This window comes from Bubalus kerabau, chromosome 4 (genome assembly GCF_029407905.1).
Source record: "Bubalus kerabau isolate K-KA32 ecotype Philippines breed swamp buffalo chromosome 4, PCC_UOA_SB_1v2, whole genome shotgun sequence".
In the NCBI taxonomy this organism is placed as follows: Eukaryota; Metazoa; Chordata; class Mammalia; order Artiodactyla; family Bovidae; genus Bubalus; species Bubalus kerabau.
The window spans coordinates 146687555-146702102 of NC_073627.1; the positions used below are offsets into that span (position 1 = coordinate 146687555).

General features: G+C 45.7%; 1 protein-coding gene across 4 annotated transcripts in view; it reads right to left on the bottom strand.

The window, feature by feature from the left end:
• GOLM1 (golgi membrane protein 1) overlaps positions 1-13027 on the bottom strand; it is a 62065-nt gene extending 49038 nt beyond the window's left edge. For 2 of the 4 annotated variants that reach the window (XM_055578968.1, XM_055578965.1), the window contains exons 1-2: positions 12246-12378; positions 1645-1794 (exon numbers count right to left, since the gene is read on the bottom strand). In XM_055578968.1, coding sequence (XP_055434943.1) covers positions 1645-1773 — 129 coding nt within the window. In that variant the 5' untranslated portion in view covers positions 1774-1794; positions 12246-12378. Of the gene's footprint in view, positions 1-1644; positions 1795-11757; positions 11778-12245; positions 12379-12883 lie in introns of those variants that run through there. The other 2 variants (XM_055578966.1, XM_055578967.1) reach the window with 2 other exon arrangements.
• Between the last annotated feature and the right edge of the window lie 1521 nt (positions 13028-14548).

Consider the following 14548-nt stretch of genomic DNA (forward strand, 5'->3'; position numbering starts at 1 on the left):
CGTCAGCACCGTTTTTTCCAATACCATTTGCTCACTTCGTATCTCTGTATCACATTTTGGTAATTCTCATAATAGTTCAAATTTTTCATTATTATTATATTTGTTGTGATGATCTGAGATCATGATCTTTGAAGTTACTAAGGCTCCCTAAATACTTAGATGATGGTCAGCATTTTTTAGCAGTATTTTTAAGTTAAAGTATGTACTTTTTTTTTTTAGATATAACACTACTGAACATTTAATAGAGTACAGTACAGCATAAATATAACCTTTTATGCACTGATAAAACAAAAACTCACATGACTTGTTTTATTGCACTATTTGCTTTATTATAGCAGTCTGGAACTGAATCTGTAATATGGCCAAGGTCTGCCTGTACACAAAATGCTTTATGCGTTACCTGGTATGAGCTGGCGCTCAAATATTTAGTTCCTTTTCCTCACTAACACAGCACTTGAACACTCTTTATAAGACACAATTTCTGAAACAGATTGAGTTCTCTGGACACCAAAACCCCATCTGCCCAGAAAACAGGGGTCCAGGGGAAACTCAGACAAAAGCACTACCACTGTGTGGGGCAGGCACCGGAGGAGTTCAGAAACACTCCTAGGGGACAGGTTTCCTGAGGACTCAAGCCCTGCCACCAGAAAGACTGGCTTGGAGTCCCAGCTCCCCTTGTCCTTTCTCTGTGAAATGGGGTGGGGAACAAGATCCTAACCTGACAGAGTACAAAAGAAGGTAATGAATGCAACATACCCTTAAAGAAACATTATTTTGATACCTGTTAAAATGATAAGGAAAACTTGATTCAAGCTGCTGCAACAGGGGTCATGACCATGGCAGTTGAGAGAGAAACTGCTCTCAATTCTGAGTACCGCACAGACAGCTGAGGATTTACAGCCAAAGAGCAGAGACAAGGGGTTGGTAGATGGAAAAGTACTAAGAGGGTAGGGGGAGTCTTGCTAAAGGCAGGCCCATCAAAGATAATGCATGAGGAGCTTGCTTGGGCATCAGGGGTGGAGGAATGAGTTAGCAGGATTCTCTGCTGAGCCTGGGCTGGGCAAGCCAAAAACAGGATGGCCTTGACAAGACTGAGGCCTTGTCAAGAAGGGGGCTCCACAAAGCCTGACTAAACTGTGGTCAAGAAAGAGTCCTGGCTGTCGCTCAGTACTGCTGGCCCATGACAGGTGGCAATAAATAGGAAAGATAAAGTTATTACTATCAGTAAATGATACTGGTAAAGACTGGTATCTCTAAACACATTTCTCACACCCACTCTCTAAATACACTGCCCACACCACTCAGGTAGTGAATGTGGACTGGAGGACCAGAACGGGCTGTGGGTAGGGTACTTGAGCTGTTTTCCCAGAACCAGCCCCAAAGGCCTGACTAAGAATTGTTCACTTACAGGAAGGGCAGACAGGCATGTCCTGGCAGCAAGCCTAAGAAGTCACAAGGGGGTCCTCTCCCACCCAAGAGCAGGGCTGGTGTGGAGCCAGGCCTGAGGCTGGGTGTTGGCCCTGCAGAACATGCATTACTGTGCACAAAGCCTTAGGTGCCGATAAACCACGAACTCCTCAGAATCCAGCACCCAGCAGCTCTAAATACTCTGTGACATCCACACAAACAGGACCAAGAGAACACCTGGAGATCCACGCTCCGGGAGCTGGCGATCCAGTAGTTGAAGCCCAGGACAATGATACAGGCCACCAGGGCAGCCAGCACGAGCGGTGGTGACTTCATGCTCCGACGTCCGTTTCCCAATCCCATCATCTCAAGGGCCAGGCTGAGAACCTGCCGAATAAGAACAGACACACAGGCCTCAGTACCAGGATTGCCGTGCCCCGGACATGCCACATCCATCATCACAACCAACAGGCAGGCGGCCTGCCTGAAACACAGGCTGGTGTTTTCTCCTTGAAACACGGAGCTGTCGGCAGAGAGGACTGTACATGGCACACCCGGGGCAGGTGATGTGTGCCCTGGGCAGTGCGGCTAGATCCCGGGGACAGGCCTGTGGGAGTGGGCACCGTCATAGAAACCCATCACACACCGGCTCAACACCGTGGGCAGGTAATAATTTCTCTTATGCCTCAGTTTTCCCATCTGAAAAAATGGGGATAACTATAGTTTCTTACCTCCCAGTACAATTTGAGAAATCACCATCTCTGTAAGCAGTAATAGCAAATATTAGTGCTTCTACATCACATTAGAATGACTAGAACGACTCCAGGGGACTTGCCTGGTTGTCCAATGGGTGGGACTTCACCTTCCAATGCAAAGGGTGAGGGTTCAATCCCTGGTCAGGGAGCTAGAATCTCACATGCCTGACCATGAAAAAAACCAAGACATGGAACAGAAGCAAAAGACTTCAAAAAATCTTTTAAAAATGAAAGAAAGACTCCATTTCTCATTATTCCGCAAAGAAGTCTTTTTGATCTGATTCCTAACAAGGGGAGGGTTTTCTATTCTTTGATAAAATTGTCAGTGACACCCAATTACGATATCCCTTGAGCCAAGCAGGAAAGCCTCCTGGAGGCCTGCGAAGCCAGGACCGGAAGTGCCCCGACTGCCTCAGAAAGAGGCATTGGCCCAGCTTCCTTTGAACACTGTTCTCTCCCATCTGAGCCTGTATCTGTGCAGCACAGCCAAGTCAGGAGACTTCAAGGGCTGCAGGGAGCATCAGACTTCTTGAAAGAAACAGAAATACAGCTGACAAGGAAGGAGCCATGTTTCTGCTCCTGGGCTCCGATCCCAAGCCCAGTCTGGCTGGATCCCAGCCCTGCTCCAGCAAGGGTAAGGTTAGTAAATGGTTCCAAACGGCTTTCGCTGAGCCAGACGAACAGGACCTTATCAGAGGAAAGGCAATGCACACAATACACGTAATAAACGGTCTCCCTCACAATAGATATGCTTTTATGCCAAGTGAGGCCAGCAATGGAGGATGGGGAAGAGGTGGTGAGGGCGGAAGGGGAGAAGGAAACGGGGGAGGAGGGGAAGAGACACCACAAGGGACTCAGCTCTGAGGTGAAGTTCCTGCAGGTGAGGACACAGGAGAACTGAGAGCCAGCTCTCCCCCAATGGTACTTGTAGCTGAGTCGTGTCCCTGGGAGACATCCTCTCTCTCTAGGTACCGGTGTGGGAGCCGAGAAGGGGATGTAAGAGCAATCTAGTGGAAATCACATAAAACTAAGCACCCCCAGAATTCCCATGCATAGAACTGAGGGCTGAGTCCAGCCTCCATTGACTGGTGCCTTCTTCACCAGCTTCTGGTCTCTTGGGACAAAAGAGGAAAATAAGTTTTAAATTTAACTGTCAGTTGCTATCAGCTAGCATTGTATGTACTAACAGAGAGTGATGCTCAGAAATACTAAAGTTCCAGAAAATTCTATGGATCTGCTGAAAATGTGTCTCCACTGCTTTATCATGTTTTTGATCATGAAACAGTCTTTCTTTAAAAAAATATATATAGAAGATTACAAATACAATTGGGGAGAAAAATCACACACTTGAAGTGTAAAATTAAAAGTTCTCCTCTTCCTACTCCACTGGCTGTTCCTTCTATTCCAGCTGCTCTTAACCCTCAAAAGGCATCAAAATAACCCGGGACATTTCTTAAATTACCAACAAGTAGGCCCACTCCTCCTTTCTCTATGAAATCTTTTGCCCATAATTTTTGGCTATTGTTGGTGTTTTCAAAATAACCTAATCTCATCACTCTTTCATTGTTTCTAGATTTTGCTTATATTTTGAAAGACATTTCCTACTCTAAGTTCAGATAGACATTTCCTACTCTAAGTTTAGATATACATTTACCCATATCTCCTCTCAACATACCTATGGGTTTCATATTTATATTTAAATATTTCATCCATTTGGAATTTTTTTGACCTAAGAAGTAAGGAAATACAAAGAAAACTTTTTTTTTTTGGAATGGCCAGCCAGTTCTCTGAGCACTCTCTTATGGAATAATCTATTTTTACTCAGTTCTCTGAAAGGCCATCTTTGTCACATGCTTAAACCCTTGACAATACGCTTTTAGATGGGATCCTTACTTGATCTTTTGTTATACCTACAGATATGAGTCAGGGTGGTGTACTGTAACTCTGAAAACAATGTAACTCAATTCTCACTTCAAGGAAGTTACAGATGATCATTTAACATTCTCCTTCCTTTAGCCAGTCAAAAAGTTTAGTGAACAGCTCTGACAGGACAGGTTGTCGTGCTAGCAACAGGAAGCCAGGGCAGCGTTAAGAGATCTAACTCAGAACCCAGTGGCCAGACTCAGACTTGGCTTCACCTCTTAAGAACCACAGAACCCTGGACTGTCTTCCTCAGAGGGCTTAAATGAGGAATACAGACCAGAAAAGATAAGAGAAGTGCTAGAACCACAACTGACACATAGTTTCAATGGCTCAGGGAATGCTGACTATCATATTAGAGGCTTCCCTGGTGACACAGGCAGTAGGAATCTGCCTGCAATGCAGGAGACCCAGGTTTGATCCCTGGATCAGGAAGATCCTCTGGAGAAGGGAATGGCACCCCCACTCCAGTATTCTTGCCTGGAGAATCCCATAGACAGAGGAGCCTGGTGGGCTACATTCCATGGGGTTGCAGAGTCGGACATGACTGAGCAACAGTAATCATTATTAGAGATGGAAAGATGAATAACAAATCATTTCCAGATCTGGCCTTTTCTGCACTTTATAAGAAAAAGGTGATGAATGTCTTCCCTCCTCAATTGTTCTACTTTATAGGAACCAGCCATTCCTAGGAACCAGCCATAGGAACCAGCTCCTCCCTCAACTCTGCTGTCCACTGAAGCAGCAGTCACTGCCATCACGTGGGCTGACTCACAGATGCTGCTTCTGCAGCAGACATCCTAGACTAGGACCCTAGTATGCAAGAGAGAGGTTCCAGGAAGCTGAGTACAGTCTCAGAGGCCCCTCGCCTGACCCAGCACTTGGCAGGTCAGTCGGCGTGCAGCTGCCCAGAGGGCACAATAAGGAGAGCCCCCGGCTCCCAATGGACGGAGGGCTGCCCAGGTAAGAAGATGACCATGACGGAGAAAGGGCCAACAGTGACCCTTCGTCCTGCAACGTGCCTCACCCAGGACTTCCAGGATTGCAGAAACACTGCTGCCCAAGACGAAGGGAGTCATGGCTGGGAAAATGCCAAAGCCTGACGAAGACTAAGGGCAGGCACTCAAAGTCAGGGTTGTCAAATGTTTCCTCCAAAGCTCTACTCTCCTCCACTTTAGAATTTATACAGACTGGGGGTGACAGAAGTGGGTCGGAGACAGTCTATGTCAGACAGATTAACAGTCATAATTTAGGCTTCAGAATGTGTTTTGTCTTATATTTGATTATAGTCACTTGACATACTGAAAAAGATTAACCTAAATCAACTAAACTCTGTGAAATTCCAGGTGTATCTGCATTAAATGTTTCTTGGCAAGTTGGAAGAGTCGTTTTTTAAAAAATGACTGGCTTAATTAATTTAAGCACTTCAATCTACTGGTTAAAATTATTGTTGCCTTTTAAGCAAAAACTTAAATAAGAGAACAGAGACTTTTTTTGTTTTAAGAAAAAGCATAAGAAAATGGGCAACCGGTTAAATACATGAGCCCTTTGAACTTCCTAGTTAAATAATCTTTCCATTTCCTCATTTTCACAGAGGTTTTTAATCATATAGGCAAATACATAAGCAATCAAATCAGATTGACTTGTTTAACCAATGTCATCACTACAGGAACAACACAGCTTCTCCAAACAATACGGGAGCTGCACCTTTATTCCTTCTCAGAAGAAATGGCCTTACCAGGTGGGCGGAGGACCAGAGCCGGAAGTGCCCTCAATGGAGCCGGAAGTGACCTGAATGGAGTTCGGAAGCCACGTCAGTGAGCAAACAGACCGGAGGATGCCCCACTTAGCGCTGAGGTCTCAGGAGTTGTCACCAACATTTTTTCGGAGGGTTCAAAGATATTCCACCCCACCCCAAGAATGTCTCCAAGGCAGGAGTCAGTATACTGAGGCCTAGAGCCATTAGCAGCCCATTGTGTAAATAAGGTTTTGGTGAACACAGCCACGCCCAGCCCTTGAAGTACTGCCCACAGCTGCTTTCTGCCTACCAGGCAGAGTTGAACAATTGACACGGGGATTTACTCAAAGGGTTAGAATGAAGACTGACGCAGTTAGATGTATTATTATCTGGCCCCTCTGGGGAAGTCTGTAAACTCCTGTCTAAACCATTAGGGTTAAATGACAAGTCCATTGAATTCTCCTTTTAAATTCTTAAATTCTTTTAAAAACTTACTAGGAAGTATACAATTCTCCTACTCCCACTTTCCCAACCCTCAATTTCCCCCCAATTCTAGAATCTAATAGTTTAGAAAGAAAAACCTTTAACAGCATGGTAACTACAATAATACCGTATCACATATCATAAAGTTGTAAGAGAGTAGATCTTAAAAATTCATCACAAGAAAAAAAATTTTGTAACTATGTGCAATGATGATAACTAGATTTACTGTGGTGAGCATTTCGCGAAGTATACAAATAATGGATCTTTACCCTGTATACCTGAAACTAATATGTGATGTCAATTATGCTCAATAAAATGTTTTAAAAAGAAAAAATGTCAAAATTCATGTGCATATTTAGGGCTATAGAGTGAAAATACCAAAGAGTGAGATGGATGAGTGAAAATGAATGAGAACCAATTCCATTGTGTTTCTTCCAGCACTTGACTTTCTGCAGAAGGGCCAACTCCCCTGTGGACGCCACAGCTACACGATAGCAAGTGTTCCCAAATTCCTCCTCTTGTTCGGGAGTCGGCAAGCTCCAGCTTCAGGGCAGAATCCTGCCAGCCACCTGTCTTTGTACACTGTCTAAAAGCTCAGGTTTCAAGCTTTTTAATTGAAAAAAAAAAAAACAAAAGAATAATATTTCATGACACGAGAAGTACACGGAATTAAAATTTCACTGACATAAATAAAGGTCTGTTGGGACACAGCCATGACCATTCATGTACATACTGTCAGGGCTGTCAGGCTATGAGAACTGTGTAGCTGTGACACAGCCCACTGGGCCTACAGAACCTAAAATACCATCTGGCTTTTTACAGAAAACGTTTGCCAACACCTGCTGTAGTTCACAGTTCTCAAAGTATGGACCCTGGACCAGCAGCATCAGCATCACATCATTATAAAGTTCTCCAGGTGATGCTGATACAGGTCAAGATTGAGAACTGTGCTCACCAGAGCTCACTGGACAGGTCTGACAAGTGCCTCTTGTTCTGGTCACACTCAATTATTTTTAAGAAGCAGAAAGGCATGTTGGAGAGGGTGCGTTGTTTATCTTTGGGGAAACATTTCTATACTGTTTAAACATTTGCGTACTGTTTAAAGGTTGAGTTTGGATTCCCCAAACTTCCTTGGCTTTTGGCTACAGTCCACCAGGCCCCTCTGTCCATGGGATTCTCCAGGCGAGAATACTGGAGTGGGTTGCCATTTCCTCCTCCAGGGGAGATCTTCCCAACCCAGGGATAGAACTTGGGTCTCCTGCATTGCGGGCAGATTTTTTTACTGCCTGAACCACCAGAGAAGCCCCAGTCAGAATGAAGTGATCACTAATTCCAGAGCAACATGGCTTCTACAGGACCCTCCCTCACTGATACAGAAAACAGAGAGGAAAGATAAGGTATCATCTACCTGCTGCATGGATATAAACGACAGAGAGCATTTTGATGGGCTAGACCCTCCAGTTCTGGCAGCATCGGAATCAGATAAATAGCTTAATTTTTTTTTTTCTAAAATCATTAGTATATTAAAATTTTGTCCAAGAATTCACCAAGGCACTATTTTTAAAAACTAGTAATAGCAAATGAGCCATCTTGAAATTACAGCCCAGCTGATCCTCAAAAGACTACAGTCCAGTCAACCCACAGAACCAGAAGCAATAACTAAACGATGGTTTTAAGCTTGCAGCTGATCTGTTATGGAGCAACAGATGATCAAAACATAAACTGTTACATGAAAAAAGTTACAAAATAGTAATGCTCATATCCCATTTTTGTTGAAAATTTTTAAAAATATACTCAATAAATCAATCATCGTGAAGTCGCTCAGTTGTGTCCGACTCTTTGTGACCCTATGGACTGTAGCCCACCAGGCTCCTCCATCCATGGAATTTTCTAGGCAAGAGTACTGGAGTGGGTTGCCATTTTACATTTCTCTATAATAGAAAATGTGCAGCAAATGCTTATAAGGAAAGATATTTACAAGTTGGAGTAAGAGAGGAGGAGGTAGAGAGGAACAGAAAGAAGACAGGGCAGCCATTTCTGACCTAGTGACGCAGCGGTTCCTCATCTCCTCCCAACCTCCTGCGCTCCCCTGTAAAGGCTTATCCCTGTCTTCTAAGGCTAGTGTGAAAATTAAATGAGAGCATGTACTTGTCACCAAGCAAATACTAACTGAAAAGAACTGCTGTGGTATTGACCTTTTTTTTTTTTAATACAGTTGTTTATTTGGTTGCATCAGGCCTTTGTTGTATCATGTGGAATCTTTGGTTGTGGTACATGGACTCTCCAGTTGTGGCACATGGGCTTAGGAGTTGAGGCATATGGACTCAGTTGCTCCAAGGCATGTGCGATCTTTGTTCCCTGACCAGGGATTGAACTTGGGTCCCGTGCACCGCAAAGCAGATTCTTAACCACTGGACCACCAGGGAAGTCCCGGTATTAACCTTTTAAAGTCTCAGTTTACTCATTTAAAAAAAAAAAAATGGGGAGTGTGATCAATTATACCTGCATTCACAGGGTTCTTCTGAGAATCAAATGAAAGAATTACCTGAGACTGAAGTGAGAGAAACAGCTGTCTACCAGCAGGGCGTATGCACCCCAGAAGGTGTAAAAGATGCTCCATCTGGGCTGGGGGAAAAATCCTAGAAGTTACATTTATTTTTGTCCAAAAAGTAGAATAGCAACTACGTTTAGTAATGTAAATATTACACCAACAAGTTAAATATATTATGTGTACACTAATTACTTTACACTGTGTTACACTATACTAATACTACCATGAAATACTAACAGTATTAGTAAAAGCAGGAACTGACTGCACTCTCACAAAGTCCCTTTGTCAAGGGTCACCTGTCACCAGCCCTCTGAGGTACCCGACACACTCCTCTGACTGGGCAAGCATACAATGAGATAGATGCACAGATTAAAACTAAACTCACAGAGGATATGAAGCTTTAAGGTTCCCATAAAAAGCACAGATTAAAGCTATACTAGTAAACGCAAGCACAGGTGAACAAAAGCCGGGGGTCAGGAATGCACTTCCCACCCTGAGTCAGCTTCATCTGTGCGACATCACCAAGTAAAAACAAGAATGTTGTACTCAGATCTAACAAGATCCAGACCAAAAAACCCTCAAAGTTCAAGGAGTATTTGAAAGAGGGTTTTACCTCCACAATGAATCCAGCCCTAAGTGTATACTGGATCTTGAGCTACAACATTAGCACATGTACATTAATTCATAATTAAGTAACAAACACACATACAGAGGAGTACTAAAAACTGGTCTTAACTGAAATCCAACTGACATTATGCTGTACTAGTTAATTTTTTTTTTTTTACTAACAAGAATGAACAAAAAAGCTTGGAAACCACAGCAAACTATCTCATTATACAGTATTTTTACATATGTGTTCTTCCTGTCAGTACTAGTTAATCATCAAAAATCTTAGTGAGAGGAAGTTTTATTAATGCAGTCTTGAAAGAGAATAAGATCACAATGTAAAAATCCGAGAAGGCGTGCATTTTCTTTCCTGAAAGTGGGGGACATTTCTTTGTGAAGCAAAATAGGCTCTCTGGGAATTTTGGAAATAATCCTTAAACTTCAAGCCAAGCCTCTCTTTCAATGTAATTTCATCAGTAACTTGGAAAAGTCTAGAAAGCAGCCACACTCTAAGACCATCTTGGGGGAGCAAGAGAAATGCCATTCACACTTTGTTAAGGTGAAAGCCCCCATGGCGCAGCAGGCAAAGAATCTACCTGTCAGGAGATCCCTGGGGGAGAACACAACCCTCTGCAGTATTCTTGGAGTGGACAGAGGAGCCTGGCGAGTCAGACCGAGCGACTAAGCACAAGGGGATGTCAAGACCATTCCCTCTACCTTTGTGAAGTTTTAGAAAATAATGCTAACTGAGTTTTTCTTTTAAACAAAAAGAAAAGTGATTTTTTTTCTTATCCCAATTTCCCATTTCAAGTCATTAAAAAAGAAATCTTTTCCTAAAGCAACTATTTTTCCCCCCACAGAAAATAACAATAATACAACTGAATTAAAGCCCCAGGCACAGGGCCTCTCCTCCAGTCCCTGCCTCCCCTCACAGCCCCTCCTGGACTGTTTAAAAGTAGGGCCACACTACCTCATGTTCCCTTCCACTTCACTGCCAGTGATGGGATCCTACTCGCTGCCCAGCAAGTCAAGTTGAAAGCGACACCCCGCCTTCCAACTCTTCCCACACAAGCAGTTTCCCCAGGCTCTGCCTGGCTATCCTTTGTGCTTCACATGCAGAAAGCTGGCCTGCAACGTTCACAGGATCAGCAGTTCCCTCCTGGCTGGGGGAAGGTGGCCATACAAATGGACTGAAGCTGGCCCTGGGTCTGACACGGTCAACCATTCTCATTGCTGTTTCAGCCCCACCCCTGAAAAAAACAATATACATGCAAAATCTTTTCATTCCCCCATCAATAACTGGACCAGCAATTAGAAAACAAATGGCACCCTTACTTTCTAATAGCAATGCTCCCAAATGCTGACCTCCACCCCTCGCCCCCAGCATTCCTGCCTCTCATCCTCGGTTTTTCACTTCTGAGCAAAACCAATGGGGAGAAAAGGTGATATCTTCACAGGAGAGGAAAATATGTCTTGAAGTGTTGTCTTCTTTAAACATCCTAAGAATTCAATGTCTTTTCACCACTGACTCCTTAAAAATTGAGTTCTGACCTAAAAAACACAAGTCTTAGCAAGCTCCTGGTTTCTATTTACAAATAAACTTATTCTTCACAGTAGCCTGCGCTTAGCTTAATCTTCTCTAACACAGGGAGGAGGAGCTATGGATGGATGCTCTAGGAGACCCACAAGTACCAACAAGGGATTCAACTTCTCAGGCCCCACGCTACAAAAAAATTCAGGAATACTAAAACTGCCTAAATTTGAGTCAATCTCGTGTTCATGAGCCAAACAGAGTCACACTAAAGCTGTTAAATATGTAATCAGGTTACTGGACTATCTTACTCTGCCCCTAGGAATGTCCCTCAACATTTGCATTATTTAGGGCAATTGGACCTTGGAGACCACAAACCAGACAAAGGAAATCTCAAAGCCGTGAAAGTCACACAAGTTTGGTTTTGCAGATTTGGAAACGGGATATCTCAAGCCTCGGGATATCTCACCACGACTTGGCGAATACAATGATTCTAAAATTCCGCTAAAACGAATACTCATCGAAACAGGTATTTTGCCTATTTTGTTTTACCGAAAGACAATCATTAAAAATATTAAGTAGGGTGTGACATATAAAGAGTATGTAAACCCAGGAGGCTATTTTTACGGCGGAGCAGAAGTTTTGTGGATCCTCCACGCCGCCAAAGGTGGGAAATACAGGTACAGAAGGAACCCGGAGCATCCCTGAGACGGGATTCGGAAGAGCTCCGGCAGTTCGCAGACCGAGGACCCGGTGTCAAGCTCACCTGCCAGAACGCGACTGCTGCCAACGTGGGCACCGCGGCGGCCCGGGGCGGAGAGGGAAAGAGACGAGCGGCGCGGCCAGCCCGCCCTCCCCGTGTGCCAATCACGCCCGCACCGCTGCCACTAGCGCCACTTTGGGGATGCTCGCTTTATACTCTGGGTGCCGACGCGCGTGACACAGCTAAGAACAAAAAGAAAGGCCCCGCATCGCCCCAGACCGGCCTCCTCAGGGGAGCCCAGCAACGGAGCGGAGCCCGGGAGGCGGAACGCGGCGGGTCGGGGCGGCCCCGGGAAGGAGGCTCCAGCGCTGGGAGGTGCGGGGCCGGCCTCGAGCCCACTCCGGTAAAAGGCTGCGGCCTGGGCGCCAGCCGGGAGAGAGCGGGTGTTTCCGGGGCCCGGCGCGGGCCCCGAGCCGTGGAGGGACAAGGAGAGAGAAGGGGGCTGGGGCGACCGGGGGGAGGGCCGCCAGGCGTGCGCGCCGCCTACTCACCCCCTGCCGCGGCTCCGGCGGTTGCTCGGCGCTGCGGGGGCCCGGCTCCCTGCTCGCCCGGGCCGCTCTTCCACCGCCGCCGGCCTCGTGCTCCCGTCCGCCCCGGGCAGCGTCCAGCGCCGCCGCGTTCGCGGCCTCCGCAGCGGCGAGTCCCCGCCTCTGGCCAGCGCCCGCGGCGCGCGGAGAAGACGGCCTCGGGAGCGCGAGGAGGCGAGGCCGGGACCGCGCCCGGACTCCCGGCCCCGCGGTGCGCGCGCCCTGGCCCGCGGCCGCTGAGCGGCGGGAGCTGGAAAAGCCTGGTCGCGCCCCCTCTCAGCCTCCTCCCCAGCTCTTCACCCGAAGCTCCCGGCGCGCCTTCGGAACTGGGCTCCGACAGACCAGCAGAGCGGTCTCGATGCTTTTACAGGAGGTGAGAAGTGGCGACGGAGAGAAGGGCCCGGGGAGACCGCCCTCCCCTCCACCCCTCAACGTCCCCCACCTCCGGCCCGGAGGAATTTTCCGGAACCCAGAGCCGACCACACCCATTGTCTCACTCCTGGTCTTGCTCACGTCTCTGGTCTTGCTCACGTAGTCCTGGCCGAAACTGCCCAGGATAGAGGGGCCAAGGAAAAACAGGTATTTGGGGGATCTTTACTCACAAATCTGTCCTTTTTCTTCCATCAGCCTTCCCAGGTGGGCTTGATCTCCCTAAAGCTATTATCTCTCAGCACTCATTTTGTTGAGAGTTGGGACACTCCCAACTGTGTGCAGCAGGGAAAATCCCAAGGCTCTTGGGTGCTGCCCAAGCGGGATCCTCTAGGACTTTCTCAGAATGGAGCCTGGAAATCTGAAATTTAAACAGCACCCAGGTGACCTTCAGGCACACGGAAGTTTGAGAAGCTCTGTTGAGCCACACCTACCTGAGAAGATGCCATAAAACTAGTGACATATAGAATAAGCATATGAGAAATGGAGTATTTCCTGCCATATCAGTAAATAAGACTGTCATTGTCATCAGCAGTTGCAGCCTGCCAACGTGAGCCTGTATTCTAAGGGAATACAGGAAAAAGAATACCAGCAGACTTCAGACCCTCCCCACAGTGAGCCCAAGGGAACTTGGGATGTGAAAACACAGAATACTGGCCCCATAGCTGAGATGTATATAGAAGCAATTATTTCAGTGAGCTGAGACTCTTGCATTGTCTCATTCACAGAAAAGCACAAACTTTCTTAACTTGGGATATCTGCTTTCTTTAATTAACAATAATCTTCTGATGTTCCAACTAGCTGCCCTTTGTTGCAGAACTTCTATAAAACCTGGCTGTTCCTCTCACCTCCTCACAGCAGTTGTCTCAGAGTCACTTGAGATACTGTCTCCCAGACTTGAACTCCCCAAATTCCCACCAAATAAAACATAACTCTCAACTTTTAGGTTGTGAATATATTTTAAGTTGACCTGTACTAGGAAATTATAAAGCAATGATTCTTAACCCTGGTAGCATGAGCCAGACATTCAAATTATCTGGGAGATTTTAAAGTATTTAGATACCAGGGTCCCACCTCTAGAGTTCTGAGTCTGAACATTAGTATTTTTGTTTTAAAGCTTCTCAGATTGAACACGTGGCCAGAATTGAGAACAATTTTCCTAGAATCATCTCTTTTTGAACCTACCTAGCTCTAGTATCTGAGAAAAGAACCCCCTGGCTCATCCCTCCCAAACCCCAACTCCAAAAGACAAACTCCTGAAGGAACTCTCACAGTTAAAACTGGATTCAACCACAACAGACCCCTTCAAAAAGTTAAGGTTCCTTACTACCACCTGAGCATGGATGTCCTTAACGGCAGTTACGAGAGCTTTTATGAGTCAAAACCTGAGTCATGAGCTGACAATAATAACCCCTTTAGAGTAATATTCTAGTATATTCCAAAATGATGTTTTCATTGTCCATTGTTAGACTGCCACCTGGTCAAAATAAGTGTTCAAAAGCTGTGTGTGTGTTGACCATCAGCTCTGGCTTGTCCTTGGTCTTGACTTGCAACTCTTGCCTCTGATCCCCTACGAACCTTCAGTGACCATAGTCAGGGTTTTAGAACAGGTGCAGTATCTTCCGTTAATGCTCTTTTTGGCTCTCCTAGTAACACTTTGCCTTCTTAGACTGCGAACCATAACTTCCATCTCATTTGCCTCTAAGTATGTTCCCATTAGTGTCTGTGATTTATCAGCGACTAATTAGTCAGTGACTAAGCCAGTGATTCTTAATCACTTTATAGAAGAGGTCCATATGTCTAGGTACAAGGGAAGCTGGCTAAATTAACTACATCTT